Source organism: Canis lupus, chromosome 16 (genome assembly GCF_003254725.2).
Source record: "Canis lupus dingo isolate Sandy chromosome 16, ASM325472v2, whole genome shotgun sequence".
Classification (NCBI taxonomy): domain Eukaryota; kingdom Metazoa; phylum Chordata; class Mammalia; order Carnivora; family Canidae; genus Canis; species Canis lupus.
Window position 1 is genome coordinate 5,271,207 of NC_064258.1, and position 25,920 is coordinate 5,297,126.

General features: G+C 36.2%; 2 protein-coding genes and 1 long non-coding RNA gene across 8 annotated transcripts in view; 2 read left to right on the forward strand and 1 right to left on the reverse strand.

Annotated features, from left to right (window-relative positions):
- TPK1 (thiamin pyrophosphokinase 1) overlaps positions 1-25,920 on the forward strand; it is a 332,218-nt gene that overhangs the window by 102,115 nt on the left and 204,183 nt on the right. For 4 of the 5 annotated variants that reach the window (XM_025434002.3, XM_035699734.2, XM_035699735.2 and 1 more), the window contains exon 3: positions 15,697-15,766. The exons of the other annotated variant lie outside the window; for it this stretch is intronic. In XM_025434002.3, the coding sequence (XP_025289787.1) occupies positions 15,697-15,766 (70 nt within the window). The remainder of the gene's footprint in view (positions 1-15,696; positions 15,767-25,920) is intronic. 5 annotated transcript variants of the gene reach the window in all.
- LOC112651067 (NADH dehydrogenase [ubiquinone] 1 alpha subcomplex subunit 3-like) lies at positions 9,956-10,299 on the forward strand (the record flags this gene model as incomplete). The annotated part of the gene is made up of 1 exon (XM_035699736.2): positions 9,956-10,299. A coding segment is annotated over one exon (270 nt), but the record flags the coding sequence as incomplete, so codon positions are not given.
- The window catches only part of LOC112651069 (uncharacterized), a 32,310-nt gene continuing 19,326 nt past the window's right edge, over positions 12,937-25,920 (reverse strand). Inside the window, exons 1-4 of one of the 2 annotated variants that reach the window (XR_003130585.3) lie at positions 21,233-21,319; positions 18,608-18,696; positions 14,157-14,350; positions 12,937-13,056 (exon numbers count right to left, since the gene is read on the reverse strand). This is a non-coding gene — a long non-coding RNA (uncharacterized LOC112651069). Of the gene's footprint in view, positions 13,057-14,156; positions 14,351-18,607; positions 18,697-21,232; positions 21,320-25,920 lie in introns of those variants that run through there. The other variant, XR_003130584.3, reaches the window with a different exon arrangement.

Sequence of the window (25,920 nt, forward strand, 5' to 3'; positions counted from 1 at the left end):
GGACAGAGAGACAGGCAGGTGGCCGAGAAGGACCAGTGGGATGGGTGCTTCAGGCAGAGTTATTAGCAGAGGCTTTGATATGAGAGCCAGCCAGTCATCCTGTTTATAAGTTGTGGTAAGTTGAGGTTTTTCTTCTAGTAGTCTTTTCAAGAAACTCACTGGGAATGAAATTTTGTGGATTTAAAATGCTTCAAGATGGGTATTTGTTTCCTTTAAACTTAAACAGTCTGACTGGAAATGCTTTCATTTCCTAAGGACTTCATTGGGATCATGTCAATTCGTCAAGTATATTGAATGTTTCTGTGGAGAATTCTGAGGCTACTGAGATTTTTCCCCTCTGACTGAAGAATACAGTTGGACTTTTATCTCCCAAGTACCAGCAATTTTAATTAGACGTGACTCAGTCATTACGTATTGGATTTCCTTGGCATGCGCGCTGTGCCCTCTCAATTCATCCGCTCAAGTCTCCTGCTAGTTCTAGAAAATTGGTCTTTGATTTGTTCTGTGCTCTTCTTGAGAAAGTAGTTATACACGTGCAATTTTTTAAAATCTATTTCTCTTTTTTCTTTTAATCTTTCCTAATTCATTGTTAATTTCCATTTATTTTCTCTCATTTCTCTATTTAATCTAACATGTGTTTTACTCAGTGATGCTCACTCTGCCTCAAACAACTTATTGTTTAGATTTAATTTCCTGGATGAACTCTTTAGGTTCATAACTCATCTTGTTCTGTGAATTTGCCGTATCTTTCAAGAGCTTCTGTATCTCCTCTCGGAATGTCTGTCCTTTTTCATCAGGTCCTTTGAGTCGTGATGATATTTCTGGTCCTGATTTTCACTGCTTGATGTCCCTCCTCTCCTTTCCCTCCTTACCACTCCCTCCTTTAACTTCTTGGTCCAGTTCTTTCTTATTGATCTTTGAATGAATTGATCTGAAATTGGTTTCTTTCGGGGCAGGGAGGACAGGGATAGCAGGAGTTCCTCCTCAGACACAGTGAGGGGCTTCTTGATGATGTTTGACCTTGACTCACTGCTGCTAGCCCAGGAGCAACCAGAAGACTGCTCACAGTTCTTTATGCTTTTCCCACCTTATTTCAATGACAGTGTCTCCTGCATTGATTTTGTATCTGAACATTTAGTCAAAGACCTCTTCTCAGTAACTCCCCCCATCCCCTGCCCTTGGTGGCACTTTTCCACACACTGTGATGGGACAACAGATTTTTGCCTAGTTTTATAGAAGATGGGAACTTCATTTCTAACTTTTCATTCTGCTGTTTTGGAATCAGGAGAGAACAGAGACATCTCTACTCCGCTGTCTTAAAACACTCATCTTTAAATTTTTTTTTCTTTAAATTTTTCTGTAAATTTGTTTTGGCTAACAGAAGACTTCTTTAGAGTAATATTCAGGATTTGGCTTCATGGCTCTTTGCATTCCTCCTTTCACTGCTTGGCAGTTTTTCTTCTGGTTGTTCATTAGTTTTCCTGGGCACCCGATTTCACCATCTGTGGGTGGGTTTCTCAGATGGGTTAACTATGAACAAGAGTGGCCTCAGTGTACTGTGCGGATTGTTTCCAGGGCACACACTGGTGTTGCATTTATTCACTCTATCGTAGGGATCAATATTTCCACCTCAGTTAATTTCTCTGGACCATAGTGTACTTCTTTGCACATTTATGAGGTTGTATATCCTATGAATTTTTAAAATCAGTTGAATACATTTTTTAAAAAGATGGGAGTAACTTTTATTTGGGGGCTATCCCATCTGGAGGCACTGGTTTCCTATCAGTGAGTTCAACTTAGTGTTGCTTTTTATGTTCCAAGGAGCAAAGATACAGAGGGAAAAAATCATGGTTCTATCCTTTGGTGGGGGAAGGAGATAGTTATTTTAGTTTCGATCAGATACCAAAAGTTATTTTCAAACACTGCAGCTAAAAGAAGGAAAAAGAGAAATAGAAAAACAACAACAAAACCCAAACCCTGCCAGTCTGAAAACAGCAGCTCGGCTGCCATGCAGTACTTATAATTGTTTCAAATTTACAAACCCAACAATGAAACACATTTTGCATAATGAAATATTTATTTTTATCCATCATGCTTGCAAGCTGCTCTCCATTCATCATGTTTGCAAACAGCAACAGCAACGTTTCTTTAACATGAGCCAAATGCAATTTCCAGCTGTTGAAATTAATTCTTTTTAAAATCCTGTTAAAAACTATCATCCAACAACGAATCTCAGTATTTTTATTTTTGCTCTTTCTTACATTTCCACTGACTTTTGTTTTTATTTTGCACTTGTTAATGAAAGTGTTTGCAGTGATGCTTGATGTTTGCGATAGAACTAGAATAAATAAAAGGCCTTTTCTTCTTTTTGTGTAACTTTCTGCGTTCACTGAGTTGATCAGAATTCTAATTTTGTATCCCATTCATCTCTTAATTTAAAAAATAATAAAATGATAAAGGCACCTTTAGCCTTAGAACAAAGAAAAGCTAGTGATAATATTTTTTTAAATTGCTGTAATATGAAGATTCTTCTGTTCTCATGTAGTTTTTTTGAGTTAGGACTTGTGCTAAAGCCCTGAGGTTGTAAGATACTCTTCAGCTTTTTCCTTTGGGATGAGACAGGTTCATATATGCTGGGGTGATAGGTTTAGTCCTGGGCACTGTGTTCCCTTATCATGTTATTGATACATCTGCTTACCCTTTAGATATTTGTGATTCTGATAAGTAAGTAATTGGCACTGTGAGATAAATAATTGGTTAAAATCTATTTTCTGTGGGAAGTTTTGTTTCACTTGTCTGCAGTTGCCTCCTTTAGGGAAGAAATAATACAAGAAGATGATTATTGTTATTTTAAATGAAACTTCTGAGTTTGCCACGGGTTACCAGGAGTAACGTGGATCCGCCTAGATTCTGCCAGAGTAGCTAGCAGAATTTGTTTTCTCTCAACTCTGGGCTTCTGCCTGAAATGAATTTGTTTCCTTCTTCTTTTTCCATCTAGCTAACTCATATTTTTCAAATAATAAAACATTATTATTATTTTTTATTTGTCTCAGTTCCTGTGGTTTGGTTTTTGTGACTAAAGCTGAATGGGCTTTGCCCTTTCTGCATGCTCCCATAGAGCTTTAAACTTTCTCCACCTCATTGTGTCATTATACTTGTCCCTTATATCTTCTTTCTTTAAGGTTTTAATGTATTTAAGTAATCTCTACAGCCAATGTGGGTCTTAAACTCAAGACTCCAAGATCAAGAGTTGCATGCTCTTCTAACTGAGCCAGCAGGTACCCCTCTCATACCTTCTTGACCAGTGTTGGTTAATATAATGTGAGCCACAAATAAAGACTTGAATTTTCTTGCAGCCATGTTAAAGTAAAAAGAAAGAGAAATTAATTCTAATACTGTTGTATTTAACACAGCATATTCAGAATATCATTTCAGCATAGAACCAATATAACATTATTGTTATGTTTTGTATTATTCTTTTTACACTGAGTCTTCAAAATCTAGTGTTTATTTTACAGTTGGAGTAGCACATCTCAGTTGAGACAAGCTGCAGTTCAGATGATCAAATGTGTAAGTGGCTACTGTATCGTATAGCTCTATCTAGACTGTGCTCTCCTGGACAGTTGTGTCTGGTTATTGCTGGTTAGATATCTGGCTACAGTTGGTGCTCATTCGTTCATTATCTGCCTACAAAGGAATGAATGAGTAAAATCTATCAGGAGGGTTATGTAGATGGATGCCTATCCCTAGTAATAGGAATACCTACTGTCAGGAGACCTGAGGCACCCACGGCTAGAAGAATCCCGTATCTAGTCATAAGGTAGGGCAGTGGAGAACAGGCTTCCTAGAGATAAGTTGCTGAGAATTTATTACAGAGGACAACTCAGCAGGGGAATTAAGAAGGTGGCCAGTCTCCATCCAAGACCCACTTTCTAGCTGGTAGACCCTGATCCAGAGTATTTGACAATCAACACCTTTCACTTTTGCTAGTAGATGAAACTGCTTCTGGCACGGTAGTCGTAATAAATTCTTAATCAAATCTTGTGCACACCTATTTAATACAAATAGAGACAAATGCATTTGCTTCAGTTTGCTACTTAAAAAATAAAATTTTACTTGGTGTAAGTTGTTAAAGTCATTGTGGATAATAGTTCAGTATCGTGTAGTAAAATTAATAATGTGCAAATTCTATGACCCAGTAATTATCCATTAGGTATATACCATTGAGAAAATGTTTGATTTGTGAACAAAGAGGCATCTAAATGATAATTGCAACATTTAAAAAAATAGTTAAAACATGCATCTATAATAAATCAGATATTTTTGACATGTTTGTAAATTCTGTACAGTAGTTAAGTGAATCTAGTAGTCTAGACTTTTATTTCTAAGTGGAAAGCCCTTATTACACAATGTCAAATCATAAAAAGTTTTGGAACATGATTTTTTTAAAAATTAAAAATAACACATATCACATAATATCATATGTGGCTCATTGATGTAAATGCATGCTAAAGGAAGTTAAAAAATAAAACTGTGAAGGTAAGCCCTTATATCCAGAATCATGGTAAGGGGATGGGAGTAGGTTTGAGCATTAGAGAGGTAGGTATCTAGAGAATATAAATAAACTCCTATAGTTCTTTAGGTAACACAGAGTTCTGAGTGAAAACAATTGGCAATTTTAGGTGGAGGTCACAGAGATGTTCTCCTATTCTTGGCTGTGTTTTAAATGATTTTAGACTTATAAGATACATTCTACACATTTAGAGGATTTCCTTTAGGTCTGTACTATATTTTTTTGAAAGTAAAAATTTAGGATTAAAAATGCTAGGGATATTTTTCTTGGTATACTTCCTATGAATTATTTCAGTCCTTTGCTGAAAAAGGATGCACACCTGGAGACGTGTCCTTTTGATGAACACAGGTACAAAAGCGCATTTTATAACTGAACTTTGTTCTATATTTCAGTCTAGAATTTTAATCTAGATCGTGATAGAAAATATCTAATAAACTCAGTGTCCCACAGGACCTTTTGTACCCTCCTGAGTTAAGATAGAAAGTACCTTAAAAATCTAGAATAGCCTGAGCCATTCAAATATGTTTGTCTTTTTTTTTTTTTTTAAGATTTTAATTATGTATTCATGAGAAACACAGAGAGGCAGAGGGAGCCTGGTGTGGGACTTGATCCCAGAACCCTGGGATGACGACCTGAGCCAAAGGCAGATGTTCAACCACTGAGTTATCCAGGTGCCCTAAAGACATTTTGGCTGTGATGTATGTCTCTTGAGGTCAGCAAGCACTTACTGCATGTGTGAGGTACTACATCAGGCTTGAGGGTGGCCAGGAGATATTAGTACACAGGGGAAGAAGGAATTGGCTCCTTGAGACTTTGCAGGATATTAAAGCATTTGGGGAGTGTTTTGTCAATATTCTGTGGTTCCTTTTGCACTATCCTCCACATCCAGTTTCTCATCCAACAATCACTTCCACCTCCCGACTGTGTGTTGAGGGTTGAGGTACATTCATTTCTCCCTACCTTACGTGCTGCCCTCTTGGTAGAAGCCACCATCTTCCCTCCTAACTAATTTCCATTACTTCCATTCCTGTCTCCTTCTAACTTGTTCCCAACATGGAACTATCTTTAGTATATAAGTTAGAGTACAACAGTCTCAAACTTAAAACCCTTAATGACTTCCCTTTATATTTAAGCAGGTCATGGTATAGAATAGAGTTTAATGTGGTCTTTGACTACCTCTCAACTTTATCTCTTAACAGCTATGCCCTTATCTGACTAAAGGCCAAAGCAACTGGCCTTTGTTTAATTACTTTAAAAAATAAGCCTTTTCATATCTTGATAAATCATGCTTTAAAGATTAAGATGAATTTTATCTCTAACAGTACCCTGAGATAGCTTACAAACTAAGAAACGTGGTAGTTAATAAAGCACTTATCCACCCCCGTGAAGCACTTTGCTTTTTAATTGTGCTTCATCTCATGTGGTGGTGATGCTTGGCCTAAGGAGGTTTTGGGTAGTCACCTCTTGCTTTTAACCTGAATGCATGGATTCCTCCTCTTTCTGTCTTCTACTAGGAGCACTATCTCTAGTTCTTTTTTCTACTCATAGCCTTCAAATAGCTCCTCCACCTCTACTTTTTCTTTTTTTTTTTTTCCCTAAGCAGAAAGGAGAATTAGGGTATAATTGTTTGTGTTTATTTAGAAAAAGAGCATAGTCAAGTTGTAAGACTATAATGTGAAATTCTTATATTATTTGGTAGTAATAATATGTAATTATTTCTGTTTCTAATTATTTTGTAGTAAGGCCCAATTAATGAAGTTAACCTATTATTACCACTTTTAATGATGATTGTTTAAGAGAATAGATTTGTTTGCTAGAAACTCTCACTAAATAGTGTTAAAATATTTTTATAAAGATATCAGAGATACTAGCAAAGGTACAGACATTATCCGTAGGTTTTTTTTATCTACAAAATAAGATAAATGTTATCACTTTCTTGTACAGCAAATATCTGATTTTGATACATTTCACTTTTGATACATGTAACAATAAATCTCTCATTTGATATGTCTCACATATAATTTCTGAGATCTGTTAACACTGATTCATAAGAAAAAAAGAGTAGGGGAAGGAATTCTGGTACCAAAGGAACAGGCAAAGGATGCAGATGATCTCTCTACCTTCTATAATGTTACCTATTTGCATCAACAAAGTGATTTTTATTTAAAGACTTTTATTTTTGCTAAGTGGACCAGGCCCCATCGTTGACCTTTTATTTCAACTCTTAGTAGTTCTACAAATGTTATTTTTGCTCATTCATACAGATTTGCCACTTCTCCTTATTTTGTTACCACCACCTTACCAATCTTTGTATATTATGAAATGAACTGAACAAATAGAAGTTGTTGATTTTCATGCTCACCATCTAGGGTGATATCTGTGCAGTGGTGGTTCTTATCAGACTTGGTTGTTGATGGAAATTACCCAGCAGTTCCCAGAAGACAGTCAAAAGGACTGAAGACAGTCAAAAGGATTCACAAAAGGTGAATAGCGGCTATAATTTAGTAATAAGGGTCAAATGAATATGAAGCATAAATAGGGTGTGGGATCATACCAGACGTTTTTCCAGAGTATCCATGTAGAGATTATCTGCAAAGTCTTATTGAATTATTCAAAATGTCTACAATGGAGGTTAAGATGGTAGATTTGCATCCAGAATAGAAATGAAGGCAATTTAGTTAGGAAATGTCTTGCTTTGTTAATTCACCTGACTTTGGTAGTTAGGTAGAACATGGTTTCTAGGTGATAGTCTTGCTTTTAATTTGGAAGTTTAGAGAATAACAATGAACAGTCTGCCTTAGAGCTGGGTATTATGGGATTATGGGCAGCCTGCTGAGGTATAAGTGGTCCCCTGGTTAGAGCACTTGATCTTGACTGGAATGACTTTGCCCTGGTGGGGACATTTGGCTTGTCTGCAGATATATGACTTTGGTCTTCACAACTTGGGGCTGCTACTGGCCTCTACTTGGGTAGGGGCTAGGGATGCTGGGAAACATTCTACAATGCACTAAAAAACCCCTCACTACAAAAAGCCCAAAATGTGAATAGTGTCAGTGTTGAACAACCCTGTGTTATAACAACCCCAGCAAAGGTCTATTGTATGTTTTCTTACTCACTGTAGATTGAGCATGCATATTTGCCACCGTAACCCTGTAGTTAAAATTTAGCAATTCGGACTATACTCAGCCTTTGTGTTTTTTTTTGTTTGTTTTTTAAAGATTTTATTTTTTTATTCAAGAGAGAGACACAGAGGCAGAGACACACACAGGCAGTGGAAGAAGCAGGCTCCCTGTAGGGAGCCTGATGCAGGACTTGATCTCAGCACCTTGGGATCACAACCTGAGCCTAAGGCAGACACTCAACCACTGAACCACCCAGGCATCCCTCAGCCTTGTTTTTAACAACTCACATTTAGACAAACATACATGTGCTGGCTTCACATATATAGGACCATCTTTTTCCGTGCTGCTTAACTATTTGCAGTTTTTACCCATTATGAGCTTTACTCATCTTTTTAAAAAATGTTCCCTATGCTAGTTAGGATAAACAGACCCTTGGCTGTTTTATTATTTTTTTGTTTTTAAGATTTTATTTATTTATCATGAGAGACACAGAGAGAGGCAGAGGCATAGGAAGAGAGAGAAGCAGGCTCCCTGTGAGGAGCCTGATGTGGGACTTAATCCCTGGGCCCTGGCATCATGACCTGAGCCAAAGGGAGATATTCAACCACTGAGTCACCCAGGTGTGTCCCACTCTTGGCTGTTTTTAAGATATTTAGTAATGAAGTATTTGGTATCACTCTGTGTTAAAGAGGTACCTGATTTTAGACTTTATAAATTCCATCAAGGATAGCTAAATGTCATACTTTATCTTTGTGGTGCATAACTAGGAGGGGAAGAGATAGAAAGGTGGCAGAGAGAATTTACACTGCAACATTTACCTATAGATAAAAAGAAAATCTTCGTTATATGGCATGAGCCAGATTATTAGGACTAGCACAGCACTGTGTATATAGATGCTCTATATAAACCACTTCTTTTTATTTGAAATATGGAAAATTCTGTGTTACTGACTAGATTAAAATTTAAAGAGTGTGCTACCTACTTTGTAGGATATTACAAATGTGAGCTTTTAAATAATTATACATAAATATATTATGAATAAAACTTTTATCTAAAACTGTTATGTACCAAATAAAATAAAATAAAATAAAACTGTTATGTAAACAGCAAATAATTACACATTTCAGTACTCCTATGAGCAAAGTAATTGTTGCTATGTCACATAGAGAATACGTTATTTTCATGAAATCCTCTGAATGAAAGCGTTTGCACATGAAATAATGTCTTGATAGGAAAAGCATGCTTATCTATCTCTGTTAGCCATGTCCATGGTTAACCATGTCCTCAAGCTGACAGATTTGGACCATGAACAAGGCTTTGCTGGTGATACTCTGCCAATTATTAGTATATACTCTCTACAGAAATATGCAGTTCTTCTCCAGGGCTTGGCCAGTCACAGATTTGAGATACAATAAGGTATTATCTCTGAATGATAAAAGATTTGGTGTCTTTGAAATAGAAATTAACATTTATATATTAGGGCTCTTCCTGTTACTTTTTTTTTTTTTTTTTTCATTCATGAGAGACACAGAAGCAGAGGGAGAAGCAGGCTTGAGCCAAAGGCAGACATTCAACCACTGAGCCAGCCAGGTGTCCCTAGGGCACTTTCTGTTTCAAATGCTGGAGAACCCAGCTCAAATTGGCCTAAGCTCAAACAAGGAGTTTATAGCTTATATAATTGAAAGGGCTAATGCCTAGCCCTTGCCTTTGGTATGAGACCCAAACAGTGCTCATGCCCTGATTGCTTTACCTCTACTGTATTGACTTTATTCTCTGTGTCGATATGATAGATCACAGATCCAGGCTTCTCAATTTCAGGTCTGAGTCACTGGTTGCAGGACAGTAGAAAAGAGAATGTGGTAAGTCTCTTGTGGTGTCATTATTTTTGGCAGGATCACAGAGGAGATTGTAATGGCATAGATTGGGCTATATGCCAAATCTGGATTTGGGTGTAGATTTAATGTTACTTATGACCAAGACTGTGAAAATATATCATTTTCCTAACCCTGCCCTCTGCTGTAAAAGTATCACTGTAACCAATATCTTATGCTTATAATTATATAAATGTAAGAATCAATACCTGTATTATTTTACATATTATTTTACAATTTTATCTTACATGTTTTTTTTCCCTTTTATCACTGATCAATATATTAAACATTCCCACTTATGGAAGATCTCCAAGGAAGATCCTATAACTTTTCTTTTAAAAAACAGAAATATCCTACATAGATGTTCTATTTCTTTATGAAGTGTTTAAGAAATACCAAATTTAGAGACCAAGATAGCCAAGAGACACGCCGCCTTCCTCAAGGATGTCTGGGCCAAAGAGCCGGTGCTGGTTGCGTCCTTCACCATTGGGGGCCTCGCTGTGATTCTGCTCACCCTCAGTCCCTTCACCAAGTACGCCACCATGATCAACCAGGCCATGCCCTACAACTATCCAGTGCCTCTCCAAGATGATGGGAACATGCCCGATGTGCTCCAGGACTCCCAGGGCCCCAGCCTGGAGTGGCTAAAGGAATTGTGAGCACCTCTGGTGACATGGAGGTGGCCCCTCCCCTGTAGCCAATAAAATGCATAGAGTGACCCAAGGGGGGAGGAAAAAAAGAAATACCAAATTTGCTTAAATATAATAGTTCATTAAAGAAAACTTTCATGAATTCTTACATAGAACCTCTTTCTTATTAGGCTTCATTATATGGTTGAGTTTTTAACACAGGAAGAGAATGACTGTAGGTAAATGTTTGTTAAGCAAGAGATAATTCTGGAAGAATTCATTGATTTAAAGCCTCTTGGCTGATTTAAGTATGAAACGTGAATTATTGCTAAGTATTGTCTCTAATGATGAAAATGGGTTAAAAACACTTTTCTTCAATGTAAAATAAATGTAAAACCCAGAACTACAAAACTTCCAGAAGAAAATATAGGGGGAAAACTTCATGACATTAGTTTTGGTGGTGATTTCATGGATATGAAATCATAAGCAACAAAAGCTAAATTAGGTAATAGAGATTACATCAAACCAGAAAGTTTTTGTACAACAGAGGAAATAACAGAGTGAAAATACAACCTACAGAATGGGAAAAAATGTTTGTAGACCAAATATCTTCCAAAAAAAAAAAAATAACAATAGCAGCTATAAAGAGAACAAATTGGTGGTTGCTAGAGACAGTGGAACTGGGATGGGAGAAATGGGTGAAGAGGATCCCCCACCCCAAAACAAAAAATAAAAGGAAGAAAATCTTGCAATATGTGAAAACATGGAATAACCTGGAGGACATTAAGCTAAGTGAAAGAAGCCAGGCACAAAAGGAAAAATACTGCCTGGTTCCCTGTATATGAGGTAGCTAGAATAGTCAAACCTGGAAGCAGAGACTAGAATAGTGGTTGCCGGGGAGCCCTGGTGGCGCAGCAGTTTAGCACTGCCTGCAGCTCGGGGTGTGATCCTGTGAGACCTGGAATCGAGTCCCACGTCGGACTCCCTGTATGGAGCCTGCTTCTCCCTCTGTCTGTCTGTCTGTCTGTCTGTCTGTCTCAATAAATAAATAATAAATAAATAAATAAATAAATAAATAAATAAATAAATAAATCTTAAAAACAAAAAAATAGAATAGTGGTTGCCTGGGGTTGAGGGAAGGAGCAAATGGGGAGTTGGTATTCAGTTCTAGAGATCTGTTCTACAATACAGCACCTATCATTGACAATACTGCATTGTTTAGTTAAGCTCTTAAGAGTGTAGGTTTCATGTTAAGTGTTCTTACCATAATAAAAACAACACAGTTCTCTGTAGTGTTTGATAGTTAACCTTCCATTGGCATCTGTGTAGTTGTGTATGGACTCACATGTTTGTCATTGATTATCATTTCCTTCTTGGTGTGTCTTTGTCAGTGAACTGTTTCTGAGTCTCATCCAGAAGGGAACTACTTTGCCTCCCCCATAATTGGACTAACTTATATGGATGCTACAGCTGTTATGGGGGTAGAAGTTGGGGATGGAGTGGTTTACTGCTTCAGGCCAGGAAAGAATCCTCTCTCAATCCAGTAATTGACAGATGAGATTGATTTCAGGTACACAAGGACTAATTGAATCTTTGGGATACTAGGGAATAAACAAGATTTGAGTAATTGGAATTATTTAGCTCTCTAGGGATACTGTAAGACTTCTTCTAAATAAGATTCTGGATCTTCCCTTTTGTCTAGATTAACCGCAGGCATCTTCAGTCCTGACAAAGTCTGACAAAGCAGTTAATTCCTTCCAAAAATGGGATTAAATCTGGAATTGTTACGTGTATTTCCCCTTTTTAGTTATTACTGTTGAATTTCAAATTATAATTATAACGTAATTCAAATTTCTTGTACAAATATTTTTAACAGCACAGCATTTAAAGAGTGAAAAAAAATGTCTTCTCCATGACCCCATGCCCATTCCTCACAATAAGCACTGTTAAGGAGTTGGGTGTGTGGAATACAGAAGTGGTCTTGGGTTTGGATTAACAAACTCAAAAGACATGATAGGCTTTACTCGGCACTAAGTTTACTTAGCTTTAAGGAAGGGTACAAGACAGAAAATAAAACTTGTTTGATACAAAAATAGTAAAGGTCTAGTCATATCCCAGGAGTGACTTTGAAATGTTCCAGTCATTCCAGTTTAGGATGCAAATGGCCACAAAAGCCATTGATTCTTGGGACTTATCTTATGTTAGTTATGAGCATCCTCAGGACTGTGTTGTAGCATCCCTCTGTTCTGCAGCACAAGTGCATCTCATCAGTGCTAATTACTAATTACTTGATATGCATTCTTGATAAAGTAACTTTTGCCCAATTCTTAAGTTTTCTTGGATTTACTATACTCCTATAGGTTCTCTGAATTGCTATTGCAAGAGACCCTCCCCACAGGGAGCTTGCTTCTACCTCAGCCTGTGTCTCTCTGTCTCTTATGAATAAATAAAATCTTTAAAAAAAAGTGTTACATAACAATATATCTGATAAATGATAACATACAAATGCATGTAAGAGCTACCCTCTTTTTTTATGGTTCCCTACTATGGTTATGATATTTTGCCAATACTCAGCTGGTGACCAATTAAGTTTGCTAGTAGTTTTTCATGATTATACATATTATCACAATGAACATCCTTGTACATGTGCCCTTGTGAATTAGGGCACATGTTTATAAAGACTACATAGAAATTTTGGGTCAGAGAGATGCACATTTAAATTTTTATTTGCATTAATTAATCTGCAAACTGTCCCTCAAATTTAAGTGTCATCAACAGCATATAAGAAAATATTTCCCATGGTACTTCCTTCTAGCTTTGTCTGTGTGGTCTTCCTGTAGTCCTTGAAAAATTCTGTGAATCTGGCAAAATATATAATAATTTTTATTATACATTGGGATCAGCGGGTTTTGGATTGCCAAAGTCATAGGACTAATAAGTGACCTAGATTAGAATTGAAATCTTCGATAACTGTTTTCTCTGAATTAAACTGAAAAGTGCTTTTAAATTTTATTTACTTTTTCATTTTAATACTTGCAACTAATTTAATAGTCTACTGTTGAGAAAGTCAAATTATTTCTGTCCAACTTTATTCAACAGAAATTAAGAAAATAGCCAATTAACCTCTGATTTTGAATGGAGCTCTTCATTATCTGTCAGTAACATTAGATTACATTATGCCAGTTTAAAAAAAGTTGTTAGTTACAGATGCATTTGATATACTTACTGGTAGTACCAATATATAAAGTTAATGATTTTAATGTATATTATCAGCCTAATTGCTCAACCATTGACATTGTAATATTTGACAGATATGCAAAACTTTTGCTGTATAAGCCAATGAAAATTTTACAAGATACAATTTAAATGGTGAAGTGAATAGATTTTTGAGGATGATCCATTATAACTTATAAAAAACATTTTATGTAAAATTACTTCTACCTTTGGTTCTTTTAGTTTGCCGCTTTCATTAACAGTAATATTTGTAACTCATTTTTCTAGGTGCTATCAATGAATTCATGCCATCATTATTTATGTTTGAAATACTCTACCATTCAAACATAATTTTATCTACATATATGGAAAGTATTTCAAACTAGATGCAATATTTTATTACTAAAATTTAAAGAGGGTAGAATACATTTTTTTTTTTTTTTTTTGGTCAGACTGTGTTGAAAACAAATAGTTTTAGGAACAGATAGGAACTTGTTTCTCCTTTCAGGGAGATTGTAGCCCTACTCTCAACTTAAAGGTAATGAGAGAAAAGTCTGCAGATTTCCTCATGGTTATTTTAGCATCCTTTGCCATTTAAAACAGTAATAGATGTGGACAGATTTGCTTCCTATGATCTAAATATTTCTCTTTTCATAAGCTGCTCTAAAAATATCAATTTAAATTTAGGCATAAGAAGGAATAGACATTAGAGAAAGTTTCGGTAATATGAAAGTAACGCTAATCTTACCTGAACTGGATTTATTGATAAGCAGTTTTACAGATTTGCCACTGAAATTCATGTCTCACTTCCTTGTTATATTTTGTTGCTTTTATTATTGTGGTGATCAGAGTCTGCAGCACATCAGACTTTGGTCTCTCTCCTGCTCAGTCGTAAGACCAGGGTATTAGATCTGTGTGTAATTTTGCTCTTGTGTTTAGGGCCTGGAACATAATAGGTATAAATGTTGAATTTCGTCAGATCTTTGTGGAAGACTATACTGTGAAGTTGACAACTCATTCTATTCAATAATCCATAGCCACTAAAAACTATTTCTTAGGTTTTCCTATTACTTGGGTGAACTGATTCTTATATAAAAAGATGTCCTATATTGTTCATTTTGTTCACAGAATATTGTTTTATATACTTAAATTGCTGATAGTTTACCATCTGTTTCTATGTATCAGTCTTTCTATCTCCGTATTCAGTTCCATGCCCATATTTTATATGTGAGACCCATTTTGCCTTTTGATGGTTTTGAGCTTTAAGGTTTTGATATTTAGGAAATGTGCAGAATATTCTGTGATCTTCTGCAAGTTATATTTGTGGCTTCATGTGAATGTGGGTGCCATTCCTCCTAAGGAAATGTGTCTTGTAGGTAATTAGTAAATATCTTTGTAAAAATTCTTATTTTTGTCATGCACTGTTTATGTAACTTAGGCTTTTTCTTTTTTTCTTTTTTTTTTTTTTTGTCCAGGAACACAGGCTTTTTTAGATTTATATTCATTCTAACAAAAATTGAGGAAGAGGACTGACGTATATTGAATGTTTAATGTGTTCTGGTATTCTGAAATTAAAAAAATAACAACAATAACAAAATAGTAATCTGTGGATTAAGAGAATTTGAAGAACAGTTGATCAGCAGCATCAAATTCCAGAGTGAAAGCAAGACCTAAAAGTCTCAGTTGGGGAGACAGCCAGTCTTACACGAATATCTTAGTATTTCCCAAATTTTAATTTTGTGCAACCTGACAGTTAATAGTGTTCACACATTATTTAGATGGTTACTTAATCTTAAAAAGTCTTAACAATCTTATATCTATAATTTTATTTTTTAAAGAAACTTTTTATATCAGAACAAAATATGAAAACTTATACCTGCCATAAATAGAACATATCTGTAAAAATTAATGAAGGACAAAACGTGATAACCATGTCCCATTGTCTCTTACTGAGCATGAGGCCTCTCTTCTTTCGTAAAGAAGAAAAAAAAACTAGCTTCAAGAGATATTAAAGACACACTATACACTCTTCCTCTTTTATTTAGTAAGAGGAATCCAAAAAGATACAAAAAGGAAATACATGCTCTCTTAGGTGATTCTGAATTACTTGGGTGTGTGCTGTGTAGGATCACTTCTATTGCAGTGGTCACTGGCTGAATGTGAAAAGATCCAAAGAGGAGAAAGCGTGATGTGTGTGTCTGAGTGCCTACTTTTTAATGTTTATCATTTGTGAGGTACTGCTCTAAGCTGCTTATATTGAAATGTTTTTTTTTTTTTTCTATTTGAAGCTCTTTTAAGAGCCTGTGCTGATGGAGGTGCCAACCGCTTATATGATACCATGGAAGGAGAGAGGGAAAGGTATGCTTTCTTTTAGTCTGTGTCCAAAACACCACTAATTCTGTTCTTCAGTTTGTTTTATTCTCTCCTTGATGAATGTTCCTCCTTAACGTTGCTTCAAAATTAACAGAAAACCACCTCACTGAGAGAGCTGCTCCACCATGTTGTATTATTTCTCTGTTTTGAGTATGTCTCTGAGAAAAACTAGGCCAATCATATTCTTATTTAAAAACTCCTCATTCTAGTCAAACAGATAAAGACAGTTATCCTATGGTTTCACTCATAAGTGGAATGTAAGAAACAGCACAGAGGATCATAGGGGAAAGGATGGAAAACTGAATGGGGAGAAATTAGAGAGGAAGACAAAGCATGAGAGACTCTTAACTCTAGGAAACAAACTGAGGGTTATTGGAGGGGAGGTAGGTGGGGGATTGGGGTCACTGGGTGATGGGCGTGAAGGAGGGCACTTGATGTGATGAGCCCTGGATGTTATACGCAACTGACGAATTACTGAACTCTACATCTGAAACTAATGATGTACTATATGTTGGCTAATTAAATTTGACTTAAGAATTTTTAGTAAATAAGTAAATAAAACCCATTGTCTCTGCTACTTCAGAAATTTCATTAAGTAGCATTATCAAATTTCAAAATCTGTAAGGGCTTTGAACGTTGACTAAAATAAAACTCAGTTTATTTTTTTATTTTTATTTTTTTTAAGATTTTATTTTATTTATCCATGAGAGACAGAGAGAGAGAGAGAGCAGAGACACAGGCAGAGAGAGACAGAAGCAGGCTCCATACAAGGACTCGATCCCGAGACTCCATCACGCCCTGGGCCGAAGCTAGATGCTTAACCGCTGAGCCACCCAGGCATCACTAAAACTCAGTTTAAATGAATAAAAACCAACCTCATATAAACAAATGATACATCCTATGGCAGACGTGAGATTTTTGTAATAGTATTGAGTAAAGCTGAGTATAATTTAACTTAGTTACTTTTGAGTTATGCACACACATATATTTTAGGAGATAAATGACTTATTTCTTAATGATTTGTTGTCTGTGCTGTCGGTTTTTCTTATCTTTGCATGGTGAGCTATTTTTAGACAAGAGAATACGTTTGATGAGAGTAAATTTAAATCCAGCTCATTGCCAACATGTTTATAGTTCAGCCTCTTGGCAAACATAAGAATTTACAGTCTAGGTATAAGTAGACTAGCTGTGAAATTTAGTTCCACTTCTATCATATGTGTTATTAAATGTACTGAAATGTTTATAGTTTGAGAAATCACTTCCTTGCTGCAAAAAAATAAAATAAAAATATTATGATTCAACATACCACAGGTGTGAATTAAATATATGTAGTTTGAAATGATGTAAAATACAACTTTATGGCATCAGAATTTTTAACTTCAGGCTTCTAATATTGGAGCTGCTTTTTGAAAGCAGCCGGTTGCTTATAGGAGGAGAACATGTTTCCTTTGAGACTGGGAATGCTAATGTCTAGGGACTGGATGAATTATCAAAGAGTATGGCAATAGTGACAGCCTAGTTTAAATTCTTAACATTTTATGGTTCTTTATTTTTTAACTTTATGGTTTCCTCTGACCATATTCTCTAAGACCTGACATGGACAGTGTATGAAAAATACTCTAAACAGTGCCCGGGTCAGTTCAGGGAAGAGCATGATGCCCATGAGGCCAAGATTATGAATTGGGTATTGCGTTTCATGCCTATAGCTGGCTTACTGGCAAGAAACCTAGTACTGAGTACTATTTTTCTCATGGTAGGTGTAGCTCATGAACATATTTATATGAACCAGAGCTGTGAACAGATATTAACACAGTGCTTCCTAATTGTGCTGTGACCATAAAAACCATCTAAAATGCTTGTGAAAAAAAATACAGATTTCTATACTGATTCCTCTTACTGGATTGGGCTGGACGCTAATAAGATAACACACGATGCTTTTATTCACATTAGAAAGCAAAGCAGATTATGAAGTTTGTGGAGTGAATACCATCATTTTTGCCTAAATTTCAAAATAACATTTCTAATATTCTTAACAGACTTACAAGTAATCTTATGGAAGTCTTCCAAAAGATCTATATGCTTTATCTGAGAATCGTTTGACTGTATACAAAGATGTTCAAAGAAAATGTACTTTCCATTCCTTCTCTCGTTGTAGTAATGTGTGTGCCGTGATTCATACTCTGACACTTAGGGACATGGCTGGCCTGGATAGAGTGTGTAAATGGTGATGAATATACTAACTGCCTCATGTGGGAATTAAATCCTTGGAGTAAACCTCATTAAATACAAACTGTAACCAGTTACGCTAATTGGATATAGGTGACTAAACATGGTTCCTATTAGTTGCATTTTTAACAGAAAAGCCAGACAATGAAAAAGGAAAAAGATAGAAGTTTTTAAAAGCCAAGTATGATTGGCGGATCTGCTTGGCTTGTTGTATTTGTTTATTTAAAGTCCATATCTACATTGTAATACCTTATAATTATGCAATAAAACATGAATGTGTAGAGAATCATCTCCCACTGAAGACATTTGGAGTGGAAGGAAGACTGATGTCGGAAGAGAGAGGAGCAGGAGGAGGAGGAGGGTTTATAGAGGGTTAGAGCTGTGGCAAGCATCAGCAGTGACTTGACGTCTGATCTTGTGCCACTTTATTCCATCTTCATAAATGTCTGAAAATGCCTATATCTGTTTTTTCATAAAGAAGTCCTAGGTATTTTATATTGCTGAGAAAATAATACGTGTTGATTTGAACATATGTCAGTGAGTTGAGAGAAATAGAGGAAAAAAAAAATATCTGTTACTTCTTAAGGAGCAAAGAATTACCTTGAGTCCACTCTGCTGGTTCTACTCTTTGGAGCAATAGAAACTGTGACTAAGTTTTCTTCTTTAGGTGAATATAAGCTCCCTGGTGCCTAGAAAATTGTGTGAGAATATTAGATACTCCACAAATATTTGTTAATAGATGAGTATTTTATTACAGTTATTCTGTTCTCTCTTCTCATAAGGTTTTGAGTGACTTTGGTTGACCTTCACATTTTAGATAAACCAGATAACCTAAGCCCTGAGGACTGACAGGTTCCTCAATTTGGCTGTCAGACTGAGGCAGGTTGAAGACCCAGTCAGGGAAATGTAGGATGGGCACCGCCAATGACATTTGAGTCTCAGCTTTAATTATGGACTTGAGATTAAAGAGGAAGAGGTTTTAGGAAGACTCCATACATTGTACTACTCTCCTCTCCTCCTCTCCCCTCCCCTCTTTTTTTCAGTCGAGAAAAAAGTCTAACTTCATTTATTTGGTTACCTAGTTTCTCCAACATTATTTTCGAAATCATCTGAACTATCCCCACTGATTTCTGATTCCAACATAATATGTAGATTAGTATATATGATATGTATTTTTTATTGCTGAGCTACAATGACATGATATTACAGATGTACAGCATAGTGATTCCACAACTCTGTTCCCATACTTTTAATTGACTGTTTTCCTAACCCCAGATAGCTGTTTTTAGAAATGTAGGGTACTGTGGTGGGGTATTAGATGTAGGAGCCAGTGCCTCCAATTATTATCAGCTTTAACCTGATACTGACTGAAGTTGCATGTCAGTGTTTTGGCAGTAATCTATAATTAAAAACTCCTGATAGCCTCATAACATCTGCCTCCTGCCTTCTTAAAAGTAGATAAAACCCACCATTGGTCTGAACCAGGATGGTAAAGCACAGCCTTGTAGTCAGAATAATCACAGGATGCAGAAAGAAAAAAGTACAAGTGAAGCAGGGTAAGATTTTCTAGGAAGATTTTATGGAACAGATTTTGTTTCTTGCCCATCATTGATAGCCATTGGAGGACTCATTTGTTTTTGTATTTTATAAGAAACACATTTTAAAAAATTTATTGTGAGAGAGAAAATGAGAGAGAGCGAGAGCGCGAGAGAGAGCATGAGTACAGGGAGAGGTACAGGGAGAAGCAGATTCCCTGATGAACAGGGAGTCTGACTTGAAGCTCTTCCAGGGACTCTGGGATCATGCCCTGAGCTGAAGGCAGACGCTTCCCCGACTGAGCCACCCAGGCACCACTCCCTCTTTTGTTTTTCTAGTGACAATTTTGTTGACACTATAGTAGATCAGCGAAGTGTTAAATGTTCACGTCAAAGAATATTGAAAGATTGCTATTTGTGGGTAGCAGGTAAACAGTAAAAGTTGTGGGAGAGTTAAGCGCCCTGCCCACCCCCACCCTCCGCTCCGACCCAGTGATTCCTCTTTCTGTGTCTTTAATAGATACTCAAAGAGTATCTGTGATAAGATGCTTTCATCAGTTTCTAAGCAGGGTCAGAAAAGCCATCAATGATGGCAGTGAATACCAACTTTTTCCACTGTAGGAGATCTTAAGAACAAGCATATAGAAAAGTGTACAAATTATAATGATAGAGCTCAATGAATTTTCACAAAGGGGAGCAGATGAGTAAATGGTACAGAGATCAATAAATAGGCTATTACCAGCATTGCAGAAGCCCTCCTCATGCTCCCTCCCATCACCATCTCCCCTCACAGGACACTGCTGCTGACCCAATACATGTTTTGTTAATTTTGCATATCTCTGGTCTTTATAAAATGGAATCTTAATATATCAAATTTTGACTATATGGACTTTTTCTGATATACAGAATTGATAGCTGTCTGACCCTGAAAAATGAATCAAGAAACATTTTTATAGGTTCTTATAAGAGAATTACACTAATTCTAATTAGGTCACACTAATTATGATAAGATGTTGAAGAAGTGATGGTGTCAAGAAGAGAGTGGGCGATGTGTAGAAACCAACCAGAATTACAAAATCAATGCCACATGAAAGTAATCTGACTGTATGGGAAAAAGAGTTGATCTCATTCTTTAAAAAAAGTACCTTTAAAGCTACGTAAACATTTGTAAACCTTATTCTATTAAGAAAGTTGAGGTAAACTGATCAAAAAATAAAGTAAAAAGAGCTTTGGAATGAGACAGACTCTCCTAAGAACAGTCCAGTGGCAGAAATAGGAATGTAGCATTTAACTTGTCATTCATTTATTCATTCAAATGCTTATTGGATACCTTCTATGGTTAGACATTTTCATAGTTACTGTGAATGTATGTTTCCCACCCACAAAAAAACTTAGAGTAATGGAAATAAAGAAGAAATTAGTACACAATATGATAGATTATAAAGCATATAATGAGAAAATTCTAGTCCAGTGTGATAGGTTGTGTGAAAGAGGAAAGCACAGAGGATGGACAGTTAATCTAGAATGAGGGTACTAGAAACAATTCTGAGGATCCCATTGGAGTGTAAAAGGTTAGGGTGTGTGTGTGTGTGTGTGTGTGTGTGTGTGTGTACACGGGAGCAGGTGTGTTGACTAGCAGGGAGGAGGGGAAGTTCTGTTTTGTCTCTTGGATACAGTCTAAACTCTTTACCTTGAGTTATCAGGGTTTGTCTTTTACATATCATTTTAGCCAAGCTGTTTCCTCTGTTTTCTCCTTTGCCTTCTCTTCTCACTGCCTGGGTTTCAGAAGAAACTTTGGGTAGTTTATTGTATTTTATTAATCAGTATAAACCACAATGACTTATATCTAGAAAGATTACGCCCATTTTGTCTGAAATCACGTATAGAATATGACGCACTTTTTTTCAGAAAGTCTTATATTTACATTGTGTCCTCATTCCTATCTCAATGAGTCTTTTATCATGAAATGAAGATTCTTGCCTTTGGATTCATTAACATTTTGAGAGTAACATGAATATCAGTGCTACATGTGAGAGTGTTTTTTAATTGTGATTTTAAAGGACACAGAGCCTCTAAAACTCATCTGTATACTAGTCTGAGGAATAGCTATGAATTTTGGTGTCATTAGCTTATAGGAGCTTGAAATGGGGAGGAGGAGTTGTTTTTTGGTTATTTTTCTCAGAATAATTGACGAATACAGCATCCTAAATAGAAAGTACTATAGATGATCATATATAAACATTATTCTAATTCAGCTCGGATGTTTAAGAGCTGCTCTCTGTTAAATTTAAAAGATAAGCATCCAGTAAAAATTCCCTGAAATCACACAGTTGACCATTCACATAGACAGGCCTTGACGAAGTGGGATGATGGAGAGTTTGTAGCGCTCAAACAGGAAAGGAGGAGTCGTGCTTGATCCCTTATTTTCGTTCAGACCATTAATTTTCTCACAGTTTGGATTTCATACTTCCCAGCTTTATATATGCTTGCAGCTTTCTTACGAGCAGATCCATACCACTTTTCAGAGTGATCCAATGGGAATCTGACTATCTAAACTCCCTGTGCCCTCGCTAAGCCAACTTCAGACTGTGATTTAAATAACTAAGTAACAACAACAACAAAAATAATAACTAAGTAACATATGATTCTAACTGTTACAGATCGGCTTCAAAACCAGGCACCTGGCTGCAAGTATCTGACACACTCTTGAAGGAACCAGTGACCTGTCTGTCCCCAGATGGATAACTTAACAGTTTTGTTCTCTGTCCATTCACTGCAGATAACAGGAATTCCAGGTTAGGAATTGTGGAGTGAGAAGGCATGCACACTCTTTAGTTAGATCAGGATCCAGGCAGCCCCGGTGGCCCAGTGGTTTGGTGCCACCTTCAGCCTAGGGTGTGATCCTGGAGACCTGGGATTGAGTCCCATGTCAGGCTCCCTGCATGGATCCTGCTTCTCCCTCTGCCTGTGTCTCTGCCCCCTACCCCCCTCTCTCTGTCATAAAAAAAAAAAAAAAAAAAAAAATCTTAGATCAGGATCCAAAATCTGATTCCATGACCTCATTACTAGGAGACATTGGCAAGTAATTTCACTTCCTTGAGCTGTTATTTCTCCATCTGGGACATTTCAGGAAGAGATTAGGGTCTTGTGGAGTAGTCAGAGAAATCTTTATGAAGAAATATATTACTTGGGCTGCTTACACAAGAGTTGGATAAACAGGATAAAGGATGGCTCTTCAAAGTTATGATGTGATGAATTATAGAATAGTTGAATATGCGTTGGACAATAGCTGTAAATATTCTCCCATGGTTAATGCTTTGCATGTAGTAATTGTACAACATCCTAGAAAGGTCGTAAGCTCTTTTCATATTGTGGTTGGAATGAAGGAATATAATATTTAGCTTTTCTGATTCTTTATTTTGGTTTTGATCATCTTTGTTCAGGTATAATTTCATACAATAAAGTTCATCCACTTTAAGCATTCAAATCAATATATTATGAAGTAGTATACAGGCATATCCACCAGCAGTCAAGAGTAGAATGTGTCCATCATCCCAAAAAGTTCCTTCCTGTCTCTTGGCATCAGTCCCCAACTCCTTTACCCTGGCTCCTGAAACCTTCTAGAATGTCCTATAAATGGAGTCAGTCATTCAGCTTGTTGTCTTATGTATCTGCCTTTTTTACTTACCAAATGTTTCTGAGGTTGATCCATGTGATTGTGTGTAATTTGTCCCTTTTCACTGTTGAGTGCTGCTCTATTATGTGGGTACACCACAATCTTGTTTGTTCATTGGATGTGGTTGATAGACCTGATTCTTAAGAATTATCTTTTTAGTTGGAATCTGTTACCACTTTATTCAAGTGATTCTTTGGGAGGAATGTTAGTTCTTTTAGTCAAAGCCAAACATAATTTTCGAAGTTGTCACTTCAACCCTAGAAGTTATATAAATAGTAGTAGAGATTCATATATAACACTTACATTCCCCGTATCTTAGTGAAAATCTTGCAAAAGCTTGCTCAGTACCGCTAGTTTTTTATGGAATAAGACCATTAATATAAAATTGTTATGGAATGAATTGGTGTCAAGGATCTGAGCAGATACTGTGTTCTCAGCCTCTAATATATATGACAATTGATTTCAGTTGACCTGTGACTGTAATTTTCTCAGTGACTGGATTTATTTTAACTAATGTTTGTGCATTTGATGGCATAGATACTTTCAGTATGTTTGAACATATAGAAAGGAAACAATGTGTACTTAAGGAAATCTAAAGATCATTGGTTTACCTTGATTTCTTTTTTTTTTTTTTTAAAAGATTTTATTTATTATTTATTCATGAGAGAGAGAGAGAGAGAGAGACGGGCAGAAGGAGAAGCAGGCTCCATGCAGGGAGCCCAACGTGGGACTCGATCCCGGGACTCCAGGATTGCGCCCTGGGCTGAAGGCAGGCGCCAAACCGCTGAGCCACCCAGGGATCCCCTACCTTGATTTCTTGTAAGCCTAGCCTTAAGCAATTTTAGTCACTTGCTTCAACAAGTTTCTATTAAAAAGTATTTATTCAATCAAATTACTAAGGTCTGTAAGCATGTCAACATTATTGGGTCTTTGAATCTAAGTGATGGAAGGTAGAAATGATTAGTACATTTAAAAGAAAATTTGTAATAGGAGTCTTGTTATTAAAGAACGCTACACAATAAACTGAGGGCATATTTATCTTGAATTGTTGATTGAATTAGCTTTGTAATATATTTTAGTCTGTTGGTTATCAAATGCTATAAATCAGAGATCTCAAAGTCATCCATGCATAGCTCTGAATCATTTAGGGGGGCCTAGGGGGTGGAATGTGTATGTAGAGATGCTATGTTTGTCAGATCATGCATGAAGTCAGAATAAATTTTCAGAGTGAAATCATTTTAAGCAGCTGCAGGAAGTCAGTTTACAACTAAATTTAATCAGAGGCATTGTTCTTTATGGCTATTCTATTTCATAAAGTATGTTCCTGACAAAACCCTTTTCTTTTCCTGCACTGTGGATGGAGTCTTCAGAAATAAATTTCCCTCAGATGATTTTTCAGAGGAACCTGGATCATCTATCAAAAGTTTTGAGTAATACATGACTCTTTTAATTTTACTGTTTGAAAACAAACTTGAATAGTTTTAGCACTTGTTAATATAATTTAAGAGTTCATGTTTTTCAAGGTTTTCAGCTTATTTTCAATATATTATTAGATTGTAGAGTTAGTAATAATTGAGAATAATCACATAATATATCCTATGTGATTATTATATATAATATATATTATATATTATTTATAATATTATATATTTCAAAATATTAGATTGCAGTTGAGAATAATCACATATAATTATATATATTATTAATATATGTGTAATGATAGAGAATAATCGCATTATATATATTATATATACCATATGTATGTCCCTGTCTGATTTTTCATACTTATTTAAGTGTGTGCACATACATGCCTGCTTGCACATGTACACCTAGATACTACTGTGTGGTTTTCTCATTATTAAAATTTTGGCTTTGTATTATCAGACCAGAGTAAGCAGCATGACTCCAGTAAGACAGCATGCATTATCTGTTGACACATCATTATAAGACATGAAACTTGAGTTGATGGTGGGATTGCACCTGAGCCAGCTATGGCTTTCCTATTAAATAAGGTCAGAAAAGTGACAGCTAGAATTCAGTTTAAGCAAGGGCTAGTTAATAAATTTTGTGAGAATATATCCAAATGGCACTCACACCAAGATAAGCTCTGGACTTTTCACTTACAATTCTGGGTTAGAGATCTGAGAGGTGTTTGAGACTATATTTCTTGAAGACTTCAATTTTACCTCTAGCCAGAGAATTCAAGAATATGCTGAAGAGTCTCCAAAAAGCTATTTAAAATATGACAGAAAATATTTTACCACCCTAAGGAAAAAAATCATTGTGTGTAAATATATATATATACACACACATGTTTGTATATATCCATGTATATATTATGTCTAATATGCATACCTCAGAGCTGCTTCACAGTCAGGAGAAGGGAACTTAAATGATGAGCAGGGAGACACACTATTCTGTAAATGCCCAGATTGAGAGGATAAAAATCCTAAATATTAAAAATGTTGACTTACTCTGCAAATTGTCTGATTTAGAATTGCACTTAGCACTTTTGTTGAATGAGATCAGCCATGCTTTGCTTGGACTGTAGGGAAGAAGGTGTTCATCCCACAGCATTTAGATCCATGAGCTCTGTTTTGGATGTCTGGTTACGTTCATTTGTGCTCTGGATACCATGCATGCGTGCCTGACATCTGGGGTATGCTCCATAAGGCAGGAGGGGCCGTGGAGGGGGTGGTTGT